The following is a 20,994-nucleotide window of genomic DNA, read 5'->3' as shown; positions in this document are numbered from 1 at the left end:
GGGAAATGTAAAAACTGTGTTGCAATAGAAAAAAAGTTACTTTTTTAACAATTTTTAATTTTTGCTTTAATATTAAAAAAGTTTATTTTTACGCTTTTACAGACACTGTAATAAAACAGTTTCCAAACATGAAAGTGTCTGAGGTGCAAGCCCTGATTCGCAGAAAGTGCAACAACGAGTCAAACTCAAAGTTCAATCACTCTCCACTTGAAGAATGAAGATGGTGACATTTGAATTGTTAGTTAATTTTGGTTCAACTGTTTGCTGCCATTGCTTGTGAGAAAATGCACTTTATTGACTTTTGTAGTTATTTTATGTAAACATAATGTGGTTAAAGAGTTAACATATGCTACTGTGCTTTGTGATGTTCACTGGATGTCGTACAGTTTTCAGTTTGTGTGTGTATGTTTTATACAGTGTGTTTTTACTGTTTGTTATAGTACTGAATGAAAATTTTTCTATGTATCTTTAATACATTAAAATATATTATTGTCATACTGAATAGTTTTGTAAAATGTATTTTTAATATACTAATAGTGGGTCTTATAGTGTTCTGCTAATAAATTATTAATGAGCTAATATTATATTTAAAATATACAGGGATCTCATTAATGAGAAACTGAAAATATTTTTTAACTGTAGTTGTAGTACAGATTTAAAGTGTATTACGAATACAATTTAAAGAAGTGCGATTAAATTACACTAAATATACTCAAAGTTGTTCCATTTAAGCACAATTAAGTATATTAAAATATATTGCAATTACCTTAAAATTGGTCTTAAATAATACATATTACAGTACACGTAGGGTGAAAACTGGTAAAGTGGGATACTTTCTGATAATTTAACTTCTACATAATTTTTATTATGATCCAAATGTCTTAGCCCCTCATATTATACTATTTTAAATAGCTTGTAACCACATCATATGAGGCAGCGTCTGGAGTTATATTAGACCCATGGAGTATTTTGTCCATCTGACTTTTTCCTGTTCTGAGTTCTGCTGGGGATAGTCCAGTGGTCTCTTGAATGGCTGAATTTTTGGCGAATCTGAATTCTGGTAAGAACTGGTCCCACCTTTGATGATTGTCATCCACATAGGCTGCCATCATGTTCTTGAGATTTCGATTCACTCTTTTAGTCATGTTGGTTTGTGGGTGGTAAGCTGTGGTTAGTTTTGGTGTAATACTCCAGTTTTCATATAACTCTGAATATAGATGAGACAAACTGAACACTTCTGTCTGAACGGATGAAGTCTGGTACACTAGCTTAGAAATCTAGACGCACCCTAGCGGCAGAAAATTTATTTTGCCGCGAGTGTAGTCTAGCAACTCTCGGTAGACCTGAGAGCTGGAAAAACCAAACTCTGGTCAGGCCAATCACAGCGTGTGTAGAGTCGGTGGGCGGGCTTAACATAATGACGGCACGTTACGGCAGAGTTGCGGAGGTTCTGCGTGCTACTCGTAAACAAAGCTGACGAACAGCAGTCTTTTGAATCGGCTTTGGCCGCGACTCTGGAAGACTTGGAGTTAAGCTTTTATTTGAGAAAAGAACAAAGAACGGCACTGAAGTCATTCTTAAGAAAAGATGTTTGAAGTTTTGCCGACCGAATACGGCGAAAGTCTATCAACTAACGTTAGCTCAGCTTCACCTTCTTCTTTGCTTTGGTTGGTTGTGGCGGTCATGGCGCTATCCAATTGCATGCAGAGGGAATTTGAAAGACAACCGTTTATCCCGCCCCTCGGATTGAGCCCTGTCAATGGTGAGTTTCCAGACCCAACATCTTGATGTGGGTCTGGCTTGTCAGGCTACTAGTACGCCCCACCGTGACAGGATTTCTTTTCTAAAAATGGAGGCAACATTCTGTGCAGTGGCTTTGCGAATGGGGAACACCTCAACCCATCGGGAATAATAGTCAACAAAAACAAGCAGGTACTCATTTCAGTTTACACTCCTTGGTAATGGGCCCATGGTGTCAACTCCTAACATTTGGTTTGGATGGGTGGTTGTGGTTTGCTGTAGTTTTACGGCAGGTTTTTGATTGTCATGTTTCACTGTTTGACATTTTACACAGGTTTTGACATGCTGTTTCACGTCGGACCACATACCTGGTCAAAATGCTACTTCTTGAAGTCGTTTGTATGTTTTGTAGAGTGGAGTAATAATGCTTCACTAGGCAGGATCGGAGACTGGTTGGAATGTAGATTTGATAATGCAGTTGGTTATTCAACAGGTATGTCTTTTGATACAGTTTGTCAACAACAATCTCATACTGTTTCATCAGACTGGCACAATTTTCTGCAACTGCTTGTAATAGTTTTGTAACTTCTGGGTCTTTGTGCTGTTCTTCCCACAGAGCAACATCAGACACAGGCAGTTCTGGATCTCTTTTGCTGGTGTACAGGTTACATGTGGAAATAACAGAAGACCTTGATAAAGCATCAGGAGCTACATTCAGCTTCCCTCTTCTGTACTCAATGACAAAATCACATTTCTGTAAACGCAGGACCCAACGGATGAGGCGACTGGTGGTTGTGGTGGAGTTCATTACCCACTGCAGTGCAGAATGGTCAGTAACAACTGTGAAAAGTTTGTGGTCCAAGTAGTGTTGCCACTTTTCAGGGCCCAGGCGACTGCAAGACACTCCTTCTCCGTTGCAGTGTAGCTGAGTCTGGCTCCTGTTAAGGTTCTGCTTGCATAGGCGATAACCTCCTCTCTGCCAGCATCCCTCCGTTGTGCCAAAATGGCACCCAAACTAGTGTCACTGGCATCGGTGTATACCATGACTGGGCGGTGAAGATCAGGCTGGCCAAGAATGGGGGGTAAGGTGAGGCAAGACTTTAAATGGTCAAAAGCTTGTTGACACTGTGTTGTCCACTGAAACTGATGTCCCTTTTTTTCAGCACGTTGAGGGGTTCAGTAATCCTGGAAAAGTTCGCAACAAATCGGTGATACCATCCGGCTAACTCAAGGAAACGCTAAACTTCCTTCAAGTTCTTAGGCACAGGGTAGGAATGAATGGCTTCAGTTTTACTGTGATCTGCTGAAATCCCTTTTGCATTTACAACATATCCTAGAAAAGTAATTTCTTGAAGACAAAACTTGCTTTTCATCAAGTTTATGGTCAACCCAGCAGTTTCTAGTCTTTGAAGCACAGTCTGGAGATCGTGGAAATGCTGGGTCACAGAAGGAGAGTAAATGATTGTGTACACAAAACATATTTTTCTCTGTAGTTCTCCCAGAACCGTCTCCATGAGCCTCTAAAAAGTTGCAGGGGCATTTTTGAGACCAAATGGCATAACGTTAAAGTGATATATAGGCCTGCAGGAGTAATGAAGGCTGTCTTGGCCTTACTGTCGGGATCCATGGTCACCTGCCAGTATCCACTATTAACATCAATAGAGGTTAAGATTGCTGCTCCAGACAGGGATCTGAGGATTTCAGTTATGTTTGGCAGAGGGTAAGCATCACTCTCTGTTAAACATAAGCTGATTGTCTTCATTCAGACGCTGAATAAACATTGATCTATAACATGAAGAGGACCCTGGAAGATTTTTTGGGGGGGTAAGTTCATGCTGCAATTGCCATATCGAAAGAATGATAGAGATTGAATATGTAAGCCCAGAAGTGTGCATAATCAGTAATTTTGATGTATGCATGCATTTAGTAGAAAAGCCCTAAAGAAAGGCACAGACAGCAGCCCAGCTCTCAGCAATGACAGTGGTAGCATCAGCAGCCCAGTGTCAGCCCTCAGCAGTGGTAGCAGCAGCAGCCCAGCTCTCAGCAATGACAGTGGTAGCATCAGCGGCCCAGCATCAGCCCTCAGCAGTGGTAGCAGCAAGCAGCAGCAGCCCAGCTCTCAGCAATGACAGTGGTAGCAGCAGCAGCCCAGCATCAGCCCTCAGTTTGCCAATTAGTTGGACTCTGGCCCAATATGAACACTTAAAAACCAAATACTCGTTCATATTCCTATCTAATAATGCACTGGGATGTGAAATATGCAGAGATGCAGGGTCACCAGGTGTGCTAAGATCTGGTTCAAGCTAATACACTTTTTCATCAGAGTGGCAATTTGGCAGAGTTAAACCTTATGAGGATACTAAAGAAAAGCAGATGAGATTGTTACGAAAATAAATATGTGAGCATGTAACATCACATAGCCACAAATTAGCCGAGTCGATCTGTGAAAAAAAAGAAGAGTGTACATTAGATGCCAGCTTCCTTAAATCACAACAAGAACAGCTGTGCACCACTGAGAAGGTGTTTAGGACGGCATATCACATTGCCAAAAGAAATCGCCCATACACAGATCACCCTTCGCTCATCGACCTACAGCGCATGAATGGTCTTAATATGGGGAGAGTTTTGCACACTAATGTCACATGCACAGAGATTGTTCATTTCATCTCAAAAGAAATGAAACATGCTCTGATGACCAGCATCAGGAATACAAGGCCTAAAGTGTCCATCCTGATAGATGAGAGCACGACACTAAGCAAAAAAATCTTGTTTAGTTGTATACGTTCGCGCATCGATCCAAAATTCAGACCCACTCACTTTTTTCTTAGGTTATTGAGCTAGAACAGACCACTGCAGATGGCATCACTGATGCATTGCTCAAGTGTCTCATGGACAATGGGTTAGATGATGAGTTTCTGAAGCAGTGCTTTCTTGGCTTCTGCTCAGAAGGGGCATCAGTGATGCTGGGTAGAAAGGCAGGGGTGTATGCAAAGCTAAAGGCCAGATATCCAGCAGTGGTTGGCTGGCACTGCCTTAACCACAGGTTAGAGCTGTCAGTTGGGGATGCCGTAAGGAGCTGTGTGGAAACCAACCACTTCACCAGTTTCCTGGATAAGCTGTACTGTCTTTATAGTCAGTCCCCAAAGAATTTGAGGGAACTGGATGAGGCTGCATCAGTAGTGGGCACACAGTTGAGAAAAATAGGTTGTGTGTTAAATCCGAGATGGGTTCCTACAGGACAGTTGAAGCTGTCTGGAATATGTATGGTGCTTTGCACCAGCAGTGTTTATTATGAAAGGTGCATGTATGGCGGGCTTGCAGCTAAATTATCCTCAGAGGGTTTTGTTGTCAATTTGGGACTTATGTTGGATGCTCTAGAAGAGCTTAAAGACTTGTCTGAGGCATTACAAAACAGAGAAATTCGTCTCTCAGAAGGGTTAAAAAAAGTTAAACGGCAGGCTGTTTTCTTAGCAATGATGGAGACACCAGGCCCCCATTACCAGGTTGCCTCTCAGGCTGTTCAGGATGGTGTTTTTAAGGGGGTTCCATTGAAAACTGGTGGGAGACAAATAAAGATCAATCACGAAAAGTTTTTTCATGCACTCAGTTGTAGCATGCAGTCCATGATGGTCCCAGAGCATGAGCTGGAGCTTTTTGATCAAATAAATGTGTTGTCACCTGACGCCTGGCCCTCTCCAGTGCCGTTGCTGTATGGAGAACAAGAATTGAGGCAGCTGTGTGATAGTCTGGCAATGAACTACTGTAGTGTCAAACAAGGTTTCAGGGACTACAAGGAAAACCCAAACATGGCAATTAAAGAGGGTCTTCTGAAATTAAAACACACAGTAGATACACTGGCTGTGAGCACAGCTGAATGTGAAAGGGGATTTTCAGCGATGAATACTATTTTTTCACCTCTGAGAAATCAGCAAAAAATAGTCAATGTGTCATCTTTGATGTTCATAAAGTTAGTGGGTCCACCACTAGAGTTGTGGAACCCAACTAACTTTGTTAGGAAGTGGGTGATGACAAGGAGGTCAGCAGACCATACTGCCTGTAGACAAAGGCAGCATAAACCAGAGGAGCCTGCCTTTGCTCCTATTTGGAAGCTGATGAATGCATGAATTGTTGTATCTGAATAAGTAAATGTGATGTATTGAAAGTGTATACTAGTGTTATGAAAAGTGTTATGTCTGCACACAAGTTCCTCAAGTGTTGTTCGGGTTGTTTCACAGCGGGTTGAGTAATTACCTCCCGTGTCAGTGTGATTCAATCAAACAAAACAAACTGGCAAAGAAATTGGCCCTGATTCTCTTAAATCAACTCTGTTCTTGTCTTAAAAGATGGTTACATATTTGCCAGCCAATATTTTTAAACATGTTCAATTTCATACAATTTCTGAGGGTGAAATCCGTTGCCTGTTTGTTAATATTAAAGGTAAAAAATAATAATAAAGTAAGTGAATTGTAAAGTTTTTCTCTTTGTTTGAATAACTACTTAACCCTACCTTACACATTAATTCTGGAAAAGGAGCCCCTTTGGTGTAAAAACACATTAAGTAATTTAATGGCGTGATTCTGAATGATGACCATTCACCATAAATAAGGGCTCCCCCTCCCTACAAAAGCCAATTTAACCACTGCTCTCTGTTATCTGCCAATAAGGTGACGTATAGATGATGACAGCGAACCGGAATGATAGTTTAGAAGCAGATTAAAAAAGAAAGTTTCAAACAACAAGACCAATAACTTGCAAGAGATTAGGTGTGGTAACCAAGCTAGTACTTTATATGGCATAACTAATACTTTTGTGTCACGGGGTGACAAAATTCGAACTTTCAAGGCGGAACTAATGTTCGCCGCGATTGCCTCCCGTCGGACCAATAATAACGGGACACCGGGCTAGTTCCGGGTTAGCGGAAAATCCCAACAGTATCTGTCTGCAACCTGCAAGACTTCAAGTTACGCCCCTTCAAGTTACGCCCACTTCAAGCTACGCCCACTTCAAGTTACGCCCACTTCAAGTTACGCCTACTTTCAAATTACCGCGAGAGCGATTAGAGAAGTTTCGCATGCTTTTAAATCGCTCTCGCACGCGTTTAACATAAACTGAACATACTCGAGTTAATGAAACGTACTCTTAGCTGTTCAAGAGCGTTTAACAAACTGAACATACTTGAGTTAATGAAACGTACTCTTAGCTGTTCAAGAACAGAAACCTCTGAGATGACATCTTCAAAATGCTTGTTTTGTCTGTATACAGTAAAGCAAGCAGCAATATGCATTAGTGGCAAGGTATTGATAATGTATAGCAAGAAACCATTTTGCAATGTATCTTTTTTTCCATTAATTGTCCCACCACAACTACTTTGGAGCAATCACTAATATAGCTATCCTTTTGGAAATGGGCTTTGTGAAAAATATATAAATATTTTAAATAAATACATGTCATATTGTATGCCTGATGTGCTCACAATTAATTTTTGACAACACTAATGAACAGCTAAATGCAATGCTGTCAAACACATCTTATGATACTTTGAGAAATTCACTACAAGCACACTCATCACAAAATCTTTTAATGAAGGTCATCAACACAATGCAGGTTTATGCAAACCATATAAAATTAGATTGTGCCTCCAGCTGCATTAAAACAGTCCATGCTGCAGTATCCTGCAAAATCATTGTTAGAGTAGAACCCTTTAAGTTTTCCTCTTTGTCCACATCCCCAGTATCCTTCACAGTCTTTGAACACATCATCGCATTGAATGCAATGGGAGATCAAATAGGGAATCCGGTAGGTCCTTCTATACTCCTCTGAAAAGGAGTTCCAGTCTACCACACCTGTTGACAAAAGAAGAGAAAGGTTCATGTGTAAAATTAAAAAAAATAATATTAATAAAATAAAAATGCAAAAAAATTAGTGTGCCACCACTACAAGAAAATTCAGAAATGAAAAGAACGCTTATTGCCTAAAACAAAAAGCATTGTAGAATAGCATAGTGTAATGTTAATAACGTAGAGAATGTTATATTATGATGATCAAAATAATTTTAGCACTAGAACCTTGACTTGAATCATAACTTAGGCCCACACAGACAGATAAAGAACAAATGTAGAATCGTCACACAAAAGCACCACAACTGCACAAAAATCACAGAGGAAAGTCATATACTGGTATAGAAAATAATAAATTAGGCAACATCTCTGTACAACATGGATTTACATTTTAATAATGGCAAGTGACCACTCCAAAGGCCATCTAATGTGTTGTGTTGCTGGGATCTGCGGGACACAGATTGACAAGCACTGCGAGTTTGTGAGTGAGTTACTTTCACCTATAGATCAGAGGTGCTTTACCTCTAAAAATATGGAAGGAGGGCTGAAGGAAAGAGACAAAACTTACTGTCAAGCCAGCAGAAGTGTGCTTCCTTCAGAAAGGATTCCTCTCTCACTATCCTCCAGAAACGAGTGCATGTGAGAGCAAGGGTACAAATTGCAGGATCACCATCTTGAAGCACCACAAGGATGAAGATCATCTGCAAAATTTCCTCAGGCAGCTGTGAACATAAAACATGAGTCACTACAAAATCAGTAGGCTCAATAACAGGTCTCCATCATCATCATCATCATCATCATCATTGACCAGGAAAGGGTGAAGGACCACTCTTAATAGGAATGTTCTGTAGCCTTCACATTTGTGTCCTGAAAATAGCATGTACTGGAGGTCTTCAACCCTGCTCCTGGGGATCCAATGTCCTGCTGAATTTATTTCCAACCTACTTCAGCACACCTGCCTGTGATTTTCAAGCGATCCTGAAGAGATCAGGTGTGTTTGATTAGAATTGGAGCTAAACTCTGCAGGATAGTGGGTCCCCTGGAGCAGGGTTGAAGACCTCTGCCATATATGTAGTTATTGTTGCATCTTGGATTAAGCAACAGAATATAAGAAGTGGCAAGGTGGCATGTCTACACGGAGTGCACATATAACTAACGAAGATCCTGTGAGCGAGTTTAAACTGTGGCATATAGATGTGCTTCACAGATACATGCCTGCAAAATGCCAATACCCTCCGGTAAGGACTCAACTCTGCATGGCTCCTTCGTCTTGCATGGTTTTATGGGGACAGGTTCCTTTAAAACAAGGGAGTGAGATGCATATTACATAATAGCTTAGTACATGTAAAGCACAAGAAAGATGATCACTTTAGACCAGGGTTATTCAAATCTTGCCCTGGAGGTCCAATGCGCTGCAGAGTTTAGCTCTGACCCTGATCAAACTCACCTACCTGTGATTTTCTAATGAACCTGAAGACATTGATTAGCATGTTCAGGTGTGTTTGATTAGGGTTGGAGCTAAACTCTGCAGCGCATTGGCCCTCCAGGGCAAGATTTTAATAACCCTGGTCTAGGGCATGGTTCCTCAAATCTTGCCCTGGAGGTCCAATGCGCTGCAGAGTTTAGCTCCAACCCTGATCAAACTCACCTACCTGTGAAGCCTACCTAATGAACCTGAAGACATTGATTAGCATATTCAGGTGTGTTTGATTAGGGTTAAAGCTAAACTCTGCAGGGAAGTGGATCTCGTGGGCCAGATTTGAGGATCCCTGCTTTAGACCAAGTTTTTGGGCCATAATTCTTACCATGGTGACCTCATCATATTTCCTCTTCCTAGGGATGCGGAAAATTGGGTCCAGACTTCCCCTGGCCATCTGTATTCCCTGCTCTGTAAAGTGAGCAAACCTCCGGCCATGACTGTAGTAATAAGTTAAAATAAAATAAAAATGTTTACCTTGCTGCCCCAGATTACTGCTAATAATAGTATCTTGAATTTATCTAAAAAAATTTGAAGACACTGGTACCCTTCAATCTCAAGATTCTCCACCAACATTGTGCACCACCACCTCCTTAAGCACGGCATGTCATGCTGAAGAAAAGAACAGAGTACAATACATTTACAATTCAAGATGCAAGTTAAGTTAATTTTGAGGCCCAACTCACTTTTCCAGTCCGAAAGGGCTTAACTGGCCCACTTTATATCAAGCAAAAAAGGATGGCAATCCCAGACTTAAACCCTCATAGCAGCAAGAAAATAAAAACTCCCAAAAAAAAACAAAGGTAAAGGGGGAAGAAATATCAGGAAGGACCACAGAGGACTTCCTGGACCAAATCAAAATCCAAATTCTACATATTATAACCCATATCTATATGAGCATTGACGTTATACTTACAATAGTAAAATCAAATGGAGCCTCCATTACAGCATACCAGCAGTACTGCAAATATAACAAAGTTGTGTTTGTACTTAAGTTGTAATTCTTTTTTTTTGTGTGCATGTGAATTCAGCAAGCTGAATGAAAAGAAAGAGAGAATCCTCTTTCACAACATTATGTTTAATATTATGAATACCATTGCATTAACAAAAACTACTTTAGGTGGAACTGAGGAGAAGGGAAAAAACTAAAGCTGCGTCAGAGAGCACTGACCCTATGCTGCCATCATTTGGGCCTTATTCCATTAACACAAGTCCAATGCCAGTAAAGTAAAGAGAAAAGCTGCATGTGTGAAAAGGGCTATAGACACCATTTATGGACATTTTGTGAGAGAGCATGAATTAAATTTACTGGAAAACTTCACTCACCATCATCATGAAGACTCCACAGTCAATGCCAAATTGTTGTTGAGGGAGTCCCTGTTTAAAAGAGGAAAAAAAACATGTTTAATAAACAGCAAACTACAAAAGTTTAAAGATTTACAGATTTGGGTTAGTGTGAAAGGGCCTTGCTTGGTGGTTTGAAGGGTTTGTAAGTGTAAAACGAGAAATAGTTAAAGTAGTAATAGCCCAAGTTGTGCCAAACCAATAATTAATAAAAAAAAAAAAGTGATATGCAGATAAAATGTCCTTGATATTCTACCTCAACATCCAGGCCTGTAAATTCTGTCAATGGTCCAGAGACAATGTGCTGTGCAACAGACCTGATAAAAACAAAAAGGGCATCAGAAACTTCTATAAAGTACTGGAGCACACAAAGTTCGGTCGAGGAACACATTGTTTTTAAGCTACAGGATATGTTAGTCTGAGGAACACGACTGGCAAACAGCAGTAGTTCAAACAATCTGAGGAAGTCTTGTGAACACGACTAACATTTCAAACAATCTGAGCAAGTCTGGTGAACACGACTAACATCATTGCAAACAGTTTGAGGAAGTCTGAGGAACACGACTTCCAACGAACATCTTCCTTTAGAAACCTTAAGATGTTTAGATAAGGTCCGTGTGCAAAGCCTTGTCCCATGACTGAATATAGGGAATCCAGGAACAGAACCTCTCTTTTAAGTGGCTTAATAACCTACAGGGAAAATAGTCTTGGAAATGAGTCAACAAGTCTTCACCATTACGACACAGCTAAAGTCAATTGCAGCCAGGATTACAAAAGACTAAAAAGAAAGGAGGACCTACAACTTAAATGTGTTAGCTTTTTTCAGTATGAATCCTTTCCATGAGTGGGGTTTTGTAATAAATACTAAAAATTCACTTACACACAGCAGAAAGTGCCCTGGGGTCCATAGGGGGAATATCAGGGCATCTTTCTTTTGGGGGTCCAACTTTAAGAAAGAAAATATAGCAAAAACTTAGCTCTGACTTTTAACACTTATTTGATCCATTATTTATTATATTTATTTTTATTAAATTTGAAAAGACATTTGAGGCTCCCTTTTTCATTTTCTCCATGTTGTACGACCTTAAAGTGTTGTCATCTTGTTGTGTGTTGCAAGTTTATTTTGAAAAGCGTTGTATAAGATATAAGGGTTATCACTATTAGTTGAATGTATTATGGGTACTTACTGGAAGACAGAGGAAAGGGTCACAGGATGAGGGCAAGAGCCACGTTGGTGGAATATGGAGATCCACAATGTAAACATCTTTCCCCTGTACAAGATCTCTATCAGTAATTACAGTAATTGTAATTCAAATGAATTTGTCACAAATATCTGTATAAAATGACAGACACACCTGATACTGCAACATTTCCATGATAAGCCTAAAGCAAGCATTTCCCACCTGGAAAAACAACACTTTTAAACCGCATTCCAGAAAAAGTACAATTACTTCAAAAATAAAACTAAAAATGTTCCCCACCATTGAATCCATTTCCCTTCTTAGTCCCAGGGATACAAAGTTCTCTCTTGTGAGGCACGTCTGACCATCTTTTACAATGATTTCATTCATTGGTCTGTCCTCATCCAGTACATAATTCACCTACACATTACACATATTACAAAGAAATGCAAGCTGTGTCAAACAAAAAAACACTCCAGGCCAGGGATTAAAGCAAGATAATATTTGTGAGCCTGAAAAGTTATCCTGCAGGAAATGTGAAAATGTAATGATTTTTACATTAATTTAAAACGGCTCTATGCCTGAAATCAGGCATGGTGCCTGATAACTTTAAGCTCTGAAACTTAAAGAAATGCAACAATACAAAAGAAAAAGACAATACAATAACATAAATGTGAAAAGAAATTGTGATAAAATAATGCAACCACATACCAAATGCTCTTGAAGGGGATGATGCACTCCTAGTGTCCATGAGGCGCGACAGGGTCTAAGGTTTGATGTCATAGTCAGAGCCTCGCACTGCTCCCCACAGTGGTCTGCCATGTCCACATCTGTAGGGACATTCACATGCACTGCAAGACAATGACAGTTCTAAGCATTGACGGTGATAAGATGTTTAAAAAATATTTTATTTTGGATTATGTAGGCAAACAAACATTTAAACAATGTTATCCTTTTGTGATGTTTTGTTGAACGGTAGTTGCCAAGATGCAGGCATTTTTTATGTATCTTTGTTAATTTAAGTGCTAGTTGTTCTAAAACAGATCTTAATGTAAATGCGTCAAAATAAGGAAATTAAAGTATAACTACCCAAAGTGGCTTTTCCATGTGCGTCAAGGGTGATATCTCCATGAGAAACTTGTTTAAAATCCTCCATTGTCTGCTGGTTGACTTTCTCATTGTGGTGATGTAAAATGTTACGCATAAGGAAGATGTGGCTTGCTGGGGAGAGAGAGTTCATGAAGTAGTTGTTCTTTCGCATGCCAGAAAACAGCTGCTCCACTGTTTGGGAGTTGACCCACCCACATAGCTCAGGCACAAGTCCAATTAATCTCAGAGCATCCTTTTCATCTCTTGTGTTGTACTGATGAAAAGTGTCGTACAGTGCATAGTGTTCTGAAGAACCAGTTGCAGGATGGCCATTAAGATCAGGTGGGTGTTTTTTTAACTGCAACCATGGCAAATTCCTTTTAAGTTCCCCTCTCTTGGCAGATGCAATATTCTCTGGGGTAGCTGCAACCACTCTTCCTTCATATGGACTGAAGGGCAGTCTCTCTGGTTCCCGAAGGTTAGTATGAGTTACTAATCCCCGAGCAAAATCATAGATAACAACGTTTGGAAAATGTTGGAAGGAAAGCAACATATCTGCATAATCGCGTGGGCTTTCAGCTCTTATGTTGAATTTTACTGAGTTCACAATGCCACAAGGACACATGATCACTGCCCAGCCACCTTGAAATGGAAATACACACGATTAGCTTGACCATTAACCTAGCTATCTTCAGGTACACGTACAGACACATAGTGACATGTTTACAACAATTAAATATTCTCTTATGTCATTACATAAATAATAGAACTACATATATGTAGGACACTTACCAGATGCTCCCCAAACTTTTTGGAACACTTTGTCATAAGTGCTTCTTGTTTTCATCTCCTCCCTCAAACGGAGGAGAAGATCCATTTTGGAGCCCTTTGAGTCAACGCCACATTCTTTAACAAGTTTTCTCAAGGCATCAACCTGTGTAAAAGTAGATGCAACAACAGCCAATAATTAAAAAGCTGGGTACATCACTGCAATCTTCCATGTGTTTTTTGCATTTAGTAAATAGTCAAATCTGGAGCGGTTTCAAAAACATCCAGCAGAGTAGACATCCAGTACAACAATGTACTTAATGTCTATAAATAATAATAAAAAGTTCAGTGCATTGCTAATACATTTACATAATTTCAAAATTCACCTTTAAGTTCATTAGTTCACTTGACAGCCGTTCTTCTGAAATGTCTATGTCTGCCTGTTCTACAACAGACTTCTTTGCTGCGAGTTTGGCATACTCAGTGTTGAGTACTTTTTTGCTGGCTCTGGTGAGAGGCCCAATCCATGGTGCCCATTTCACATAGGAAGGTGAAACTTTACATGGATTCTCACGGTTACCTTTGTAGTTTAAAAACAAAAGCTCTCTTAAATGTTATTGCATTTAATAAAATTTATGGCAGTTAAAATTATATGCACAATCATCCATGGGACTAGAAAAGCATGCACATACATAGTTACAGGCAATTGTAGACAGATAGATACATCTTTTGGAAAACTTTTTAAAATATGGCTGCAGAATACTCCCTTTTACAGAAAAATGTCTATCTATAACTTACTTTGTAAAAAGCCTCTGCAAACAATTTCTTGGTCAACAGATTGCCAGAAATCTTCAATGTCAACGTGACCATCAAACTGTGGCGGGGGTTCTTCAATATCACTCACTGTAAGACATTTTGCTCAAAATCAGTTATTTGGCAGTACTAATCATGACTCATGTTAAGAGAAGAGAGACCACTACCTGGCATGCTAAAAACTCCCTTCTTGTGCAAGTCCATTATCACTACAGGTGGATGGACTCCACAGTGCACACATGAAAAATTATAATTGTGTTCTGTCAACGCCTCAAAGTGAAGATAACCATGAAGAATGGAGTCATGGTTCGGATACTTTTTTTGGTTTGTCTGTTCCAAGATGTCCAAGGCCCTGCCAACTGCAGTGTGATTCTGTAATAACATTTGAAATTAGATCACGCCAGATTACAAGTCATGTTTGCTTTTCTCTTGACATTATGTGAGTTTACAAAACAGGATTTTCAGGGAGACACTTTAAGAGCAAGTGCTTATATATGCTTATATAGACTTCAAACTATCCAAATTCCTACATAACTGAATTAAAATAATTATGAAAATAGTACATGAGAAAAACATGCAAGTCATGTGTTTATTAAAATAGGATGGGTGCATTAAAAAGTTGCATGAATGCAAAAGTGACCTGTACAGACTGTCTCAAGAACAGGCAAAGATGCAGTGTTAATATTGTGCGGTCATCGAAATTGTGCAGCCCCTCAGCCCATTCCTGGTATCGGTAAAAATGTCCACATACACCACACCTTTTACAGTATGTGTTCACATCTACAAGGAAGAAAAATAATACTGTATTAGTCATGGGATAACTGTAAGTTTTAATTTGAATTAACAATTTAACTGTATGTAACTGGCCTGTACTTATGAAATAAACTTGCTATCTTAAAGTAAAACTTTAATTAGACTAGGCCTTGTAAATATTAAGAAACAATAATGTATTCCTAAATAACACACACCTTCCAGTATGCCAGTAAACGTGACAATCTTTGCTCTTTGTGTAATAAAGATTGGATCCGAAAGAGGGATCTTCCCTGGGCATACAATGCAAAAGGTCTCAATTGGAATGAGGTGCTTTGGCAGAGTCTCCATGTTCTGTGGTGAACGAACATCTTTTGGCAGGACTGCTGGCAATTTCTTGTTGTTCAGCAAGTAAAGGACCATTGCATTCAAAGCTTTTTTGTCAGGTGGATAGAGAATAATTTCCTCAGTACTGTGTACATCTTGAGGACCAGATTCTACAAAGGTGTCAAACACATCACTGTCTGTACTTCTAACTTTTAAGAAAAGTTCAGGTCGAGTCTGGTTCAAGTGCCATTTTGCAATGGACTTATGAGGACATGAATTCCTTGGCTTAGAGCATGGGCAGTGCCAAGTATTTCTTTTTTTGTCGAAACAAACAGTTACTCTACCTAACCGAGAATAATATGAGGTGCATGTTTCCAGGACTGACACACATATTTTTGATGTTCCATTCCCTAATGAGACTTCTTTACTCAGTGGGCAGCTCTCAGACTCCGCTTTTTGCTTTCTAGCAAGACACATTTTCTTTGTATTTTCAGAAATCCACTTTCTTCCTACCATATCTGACAGAACTTCTTCCTTGAGTGTAATGTCTGGTTCGGATGAAATAGGACAGTATGATATAGACTTCACGTGGATGCACTGAAACCCCATTAAGCCACTTCTTCTGGAAAATTCAGAAGCCCGTTTGCATTGCTCCAGCTCACAGCTCACATGATGGTTGTTACCCCAAGTGCATTTCTGCACATGTATAGGGTTACTAAATCCAGAAAAAGTTCTTCCGACAGCGAAAATGCCATTTTTACGGTCAATGCATTGGGATGGAAGATGGTGATTTGCCGTTACATCGACATTTACTGATGTGTGACGTCTTTCAATGTGTTTTTTGATATTTTTCTTATTCACAATCAAATTACAAAACAAGCATGTCGTTTTTTTGGGCCTTGACTTGAGTATTTTTGGGTTACTCATACAGGTGGTTTGGGCTGGAGTTGATGAGATAGGTGTGTCTTCACTGTCAGAAAGTGTAATGACTGTTGGATAGCATGCACGGACGCTGGAAGGTTCACTGACACTGGAGGTTGCACGGACGCTGGAGGGTTCACAGATGCCGGAGGCTGCACGGACGCTGGAGGGTTCACAGATGCCGGAGGTTGCACGGACGCTGGAAGGTTCACTGACACTGGAGGGTGCACAGACGCTGGAGGGTGCAGAGACACAGGGAGCTATTGACACATCAACTAACCCACATTTCTGCACATGGATCAAAAACAAATTTTGCCGAGTAATAATCCTTGCACAATAGCAGCAGTGATAATGATGACTTCTGCAACATCCACTGTGGCATCTGTATATTTTATACCCTATAAACAAATAGAAATACAGATTTACAAACTACTCATACATACCTTACAATGGCAAAATTAAAACTGTAAACAAATTAACATTGGAATTAAATGCTTAACATTACAATTGTCCAGTGGACAATTTGAAATATTTATTTAAACTGACAGATACCTCCATGTTTAACAGCTGTCTTCTCGTGTGTTTGCATATGTGCCACAACATATGCATACTCTCCCATTTTGCTGCAGAACTGGCATTTGTAGTTTGGGGCTTCAAAAATTGGATTTTTTAAAATACCTTCCCTACAAACTGTTGGGTGAAGCTGGAAGAAAATAAATTAAGAATTACACTTTTTACACACATAATTTGATTTGATGGTGGACGTTAGAATTACTGGTATGGTACATTCTTGTAAACATGCACTAGTAATCAAAACAAAGAGTCTTGCATTATTCTGAATGCAGATGTGTGGGAGATATTGTCACATGTCTGTCCTGTCTTGTGAAGCACATGTGGTGTGTTGTTGTTTTGGGCTGTGCTCGTGTCTTGTCTGATCCCTCCCCCTTGTTATCTGATTAGTGTTTGATTTCCTCCACCTGTTCCCTCCTGATTTCTTCCCCTTTATATAGTTCCCATGTGCTCACAGTCTTTGTGGTTACGTTGTATTGTCTACGTGTTCCTTCCCCGTGATCCGCTCCCTGGTGTCCATTCCCTGTGATCCGCTCCCTGACTTTTTGGTTTGTTGTTTGTTTCATTTATATGATGTTTTGTATTATATTATGTTTCCCCCCTCGTGGGTGTTTGTTTTGTGTTTCTGTTTATTTCGTTAATTAAAACCTTTTCCCTGCAATTGAGTCCTCACCTCAGTTTCCCTCAGCATACGTGACAGAACGTAACCACCAATAGAGGACTCAGCAGGAGGATTAGTTTTTTTTTGTTTCCCATTTTTTTGCCATGGAGTTTAGCAGACGGCTTCATGTGATGCGGCAGGTAAACTCAAGATACATCCGTCAGCAGGGGGCGGATGTAAGAGAGTTTGCCTGCCAATTCCTTATTGAGGTGCATCATTTGAGCCTCAATGAGTTGGAGAAAGCGGAGGTCTTCAATCTCTGTCTGGATATGCCCCTCAGTCCAGAGGAGATTAGGAGAATGGGAGGTCTTGGGTTCCGGGAGTTTGTCGACCGTTTGAACCCTAGTCCTCCACTGACCTCCACGACTGTTCCGGTGGTCCCATTCCCGGTGGTCCCAGTCCCGGTGGTCCCAGTCCCGGTTGTCCCAGTTCCGGTGGACCCAGTTCCAGTGGTTCCGAAACGGAGGAGGAGGAGAAAGGTTCCCTCCATGCCTGCTCCTGTGGTCCGTGTTCGGGTGGTCCCAGTTCCGGTGATCCCTGTTCCGGTGGATCGTGTCCCAGCTGATCGTGTTCCGGTGGTCCCTGTGCCGGTGGTCCCTGTGCCGGTGGTCCCTGTGCCGGTGGTCCCTGTGCCGGTGGTCCCTGTGCCGGTGGTCCCTGTGCCGGTGGTCCCTGTGCCGGTGGTCCGTGTCCCGGTGGATCGTGTCCCGGTGGATCGTGTCCCGGTGGATCGTGTCCCGGTGGTCCCTGTGCCGGTGGTCCCTGTGCCGGTGGTCCCTGCTCTGACCGCGCCTGCCCGGCGTCCTGCTCTTCCCGCGCCGGCCCGGCGTCCTGCTCTTCCCGCGCCGGCCCGGCGTCCTGCTCTTCCCGCGCCGCCCCGGCGTCCTGCTCTTCCCGCGCCGCCCCGGCGTCCTGCTCTTCCCGCGCCGCCCCGGCGTCCTGCTCTTCCCGCGCCGCCCCGGCGCCTTGCTCTTCCCGCACCGCCCCGGCGCCCTGCTCTTCCCGCGCCGCCCCGGCGTCCTGCTCTTCCCGCGCCGCCCCGGCGCCTTGCTCTTCCCGCGCCGCCCCGGCGCCCTGCTCTTCCAGTGCCGGCCCGGCGTCCTGAACTCCGCTGGCCGCCTGATCTCCGCGGGCCGCCCTGGCCGCCTGAACTCCGCGGGCCGCCCTGGCCGCCTGAACTCCGCGGGCCGCCCTGGCCCCCTGAACTCCGCGGGCCGCCTGAACTCCGCGGGCCGCCCTGGCCGCCTGAACTCCGCAGGTCGCCCTGGCAGCTTGAACTCCGCTGGCCGCCTGAACTCCGCTGGCCGCCTGAACTCCGCTGGCCGCCTGAACTCCGCTGGCCGCCTGAACTCCGATGGCCGCCTGAACTCCGTGGGCCGCCTGAACTCCGCGGGCCGTCCCGGCCGCCTGAACTCCGCGGGCCGTCCCGGCCGCCTGAACTCCGCGGGCCGTCCCGGCCGCCTGAACTCTGTGGGCCGCCTGAACTCCGCGGCCCGTCCCGGCCGCCTGAACTCCGCTGGCTGCCTGAACTCCGCGGGCCGCCTGAACTCCGCGGGCCGTCCCGGCCGCCTGAACTCCGCTGGCCGCCTGAACTCCGCGGGCCACCTGAACTCCGCGGGCCGTCCCGGCCGCCTGAACTCCGCTGGCCGCCTGAACTTCGCGGGCCGCCTGAATTCCGCGGGCTGCTCCGGCCGCCTGAACTTTTTGTTTCCCCCTTCCCTCTCTGGTCTGTCTTCCCCGTCCCGCCCTGGTCTGTCCCCCCCGTCACGTCCTGGTCTGTCCCCCCCGTCACGCCCTGGTCTGTCCCCCCCGTCCCGCCCTGGTCTGTCCCTCCCGTCCCGCCCTGGTCTGTCCCTCCCGTCCCGCCCTGGTCTGTCCCTCCCGTCCCGCCCTGGTCTGTCCCTCCCGCCCCGCCCTGGTCTGTCCCTCCCGCCCCGCCCTGGTCTGTCCCTCCGGTCCCGCCCTGTTCTGGTGGAGCGTCTGGTAGCCGCTCCTTAAGGAGGGGGTAATGTCACATGTCTGTCCTGTCTTGTGAAGCACATGTGGTGTGTTGTTGTTTTGGGCTGTGCTCGTGTCTTGTCTGATCCCTCCCCCTTGTTATCTGATTAGTGTTTGATTTCCTCCACCTGTTCCCTCCTGATTTCTTCCCCTTTATATAGTTCCCATGTGCTCACAGTCTTTGTGGTTACGTTGTATTGTCTACGTGTTCCTTCCCCGTGATCCGCTCCCTGGTGTCCATTCCCTGTGATCCGCTCCCTGACTTTTTGGTTTGTTGTTTGTTTCATTTATATGATGTTTTGTATTATATTATGTTTTCCCCCTCGTGGGTGTTTGTTTTGTGTTTCTGTTTATTTCGTTAATTAAAACCTTTTCCCTGCAATTGAGTCCTCACCTCAGTTTCCCTCAGCATACGTGACAGATATGTGGGGGAAAATAAATAACGTTACACGTTACAGATTGGGCTCCCAAGTTACCCTAATGTTTACCCTTAACTTTAATTAATACCGCACGTTAAACCTCAGTTCAAACAACCACTAATATTATTTTTTTAACGTAAAGCTAACGTTACGACAAATTTAGTGATTCATTGCGCTAGCAAGCTTCTGTTCTGCCCGCCAAGTTAACGTTATGCTGCCTTCACGTGCTATCAGAAATGTGATATTTACAACTTCTGAAATCGTGATCACGAGCTCATAGCATTCAAGTTTCGAAATGGGAGGGTGTTCATGTACATTGTTATACCAAGGAAACTCTATTTGTGTATTTACGACAATTCTGAGAGCACGAGAAGGCAACATTATTATTCCGCCAGTAAAATATTGCTTAACAACGCTAAGCGAGGACGGTTGAGTTTTAATAGATTATGAACTCCAGAAACAATACCAAACTGTGTTACTACTGTATGAAAATGACTTATACAATTCAATTTAAACGGTTATCTCTGGAAAATATTCTTACCGTTGTCTCCATGGTTGTCTCTAATCGAGTTGCCATCTTGCCAACAAAATCTCGTTCTGACTTCTCGTGTGATTCGGTGTGATTTGGACAACTTCAAGTTACGCCCCCTTCAAGTTACGCCCCTGTCTTGCAGACAGACCCATCTCGAAAATCCCCGCGAATGGGGTGATCAGCGGAAATCGCCGGCAGCTGTGCACGTTGGGAGACGTTGCCATTAGGGTAGGATAAAAGGAGAGAGGTTGCACAAAAGTGGGGCTGGTCTTTGGGGGCTGTGAATCTCGGAGGAAGCGTGAGCTGTGGAGGAGAGGAAATGGGGCTGGCAAAACGGGCACGGCATCGTGAGTTTGGGAGAAAGAGCACGCCGATTCAACCGGAAGGAGGAAATCGTTGGACAGTAAGATCGTTTGTGAGAGACTGTGAGTAGTCCAATCGGTCTCCATCCCCTCTCTCTTGTCTATGGGACTCCCTGACGTGAATGCCAGGTCAGAAAATGGGCGACGGCCATTTATATATGTATTTCCCACTGAGTGTTGAATTGCAGTGATAAAGTGATGTGAT

General features: G+C 42.8%; 2 protein-coding genes across 5 annotated transcripts in view; both read right to left on the bottom strand.

Moving 5' to 3' along the window:
• Positions 1-9,660, bottom strand: part of LOC307126546 (uncharacterized protein) — a gene marked incomplete at its 5' end in the record, with an annotated part of 1,586,879 nt that extends 1,577,219 nt beyond the window's left edge. Inside the window, 6 exons of the mRNA XM_079817132.1 lie at positions 6,638-6,732; positions 6,953-7,583; positions 8,146-8,299; positions 8,793-8,873; positions 9,383-9,494; positions 9,602-9,660. Of these exons, the coding sequence (XP_079673258.1) occupies positions 7,366-7,583; positions 8,146-8,299; positions 8,793-8,873; positions 9,383-9,494; positions 9,602-9,660 (624 nt within the window). The 3' untranslated portion in view covers positions 6,638-6,732; positions 6,953-7,365. The remainder of the gene's footprint in view (positions 1-6,637; positions 6,733-6,952; positions 7,584-8,145; positions 8,300-8,792; positions 8,874-9,382; positions 9,495-9,601) is intronic.
• Positions 9,661-9,986: 326 nt separating this feature from the next.
• LOC307126156 (HMG domain-containing protein 3-like) lies at positions 9,987-14,932 on the bottom strand. 4 transcript variants are annotated; one of them, XR_013816465.1, is made up of 13 exons: positions 14,417-14,873; positions 14,235-14,339; positions 13,823-14,016; positions 13,461-13,602; positions 12,669-13,310; positions 12,291-12,430; positions 11,880-11,999; positions 11,754-11,801; positions 11,586-11,669; positions 11,279-11,344; positions 10,655-10,715; positions 10,381-10,431; positions 9,987-10,015 (listed from the first exon to the last, which is right to left on the bottom strand). XR_013816465.1 is itself a non-coding variant. In XM_079816558.1 (12 exons), exons 1-11 carry the CDS (start codon positions 14,631-14,633, stop codon positions 10,656-10,658), a joined length of 1,818 nt encoding a protein of 605 aa, XP_079672684.1. In that variant the 5' UTR covers positions 14,634-14,873; the 3' UTR covers positions 10,344-10,431; position 10,655. The 4 variants fall into 4 exon arrangements, 3 of the variants coding, with proteins under 3 accessions (XP_079672684.1, XP_079672685.1, XP_079672683.1); XM_079816558.1 differs by lacking the exon at positions 9,987-10,015 and having other exon boundaries at positions 10,344-10,431; XM_079816559.1 differs by lacking the exons at positions 9,987-10,015; positions 10,381-10,431; positions 10,655-10,715 and adding an exon at positions 14,890-14,932 and having other exon boundaries at positions 11,085-11,344; positions 14,417-14,621.
• Positions 14,933-20,994: the final 6,062 nt, after the last annotated feature.

This window comes from Gobio gobio (genome assembly GCF_949357685.1).
Source record: "Gobio gobio genome assembly, chromosome: 5".
NCBI lineage: Eukaryota > Metazoa > Chordata > Actinopteri > Cypriniformes > Gobionidae > Gobio > Gobio gobio.
The sequence above is the reverse complement of the archived record's forward strand: the minus strand, read 5'-3'. Positions and strand labels throughout refer to the sequence as shown.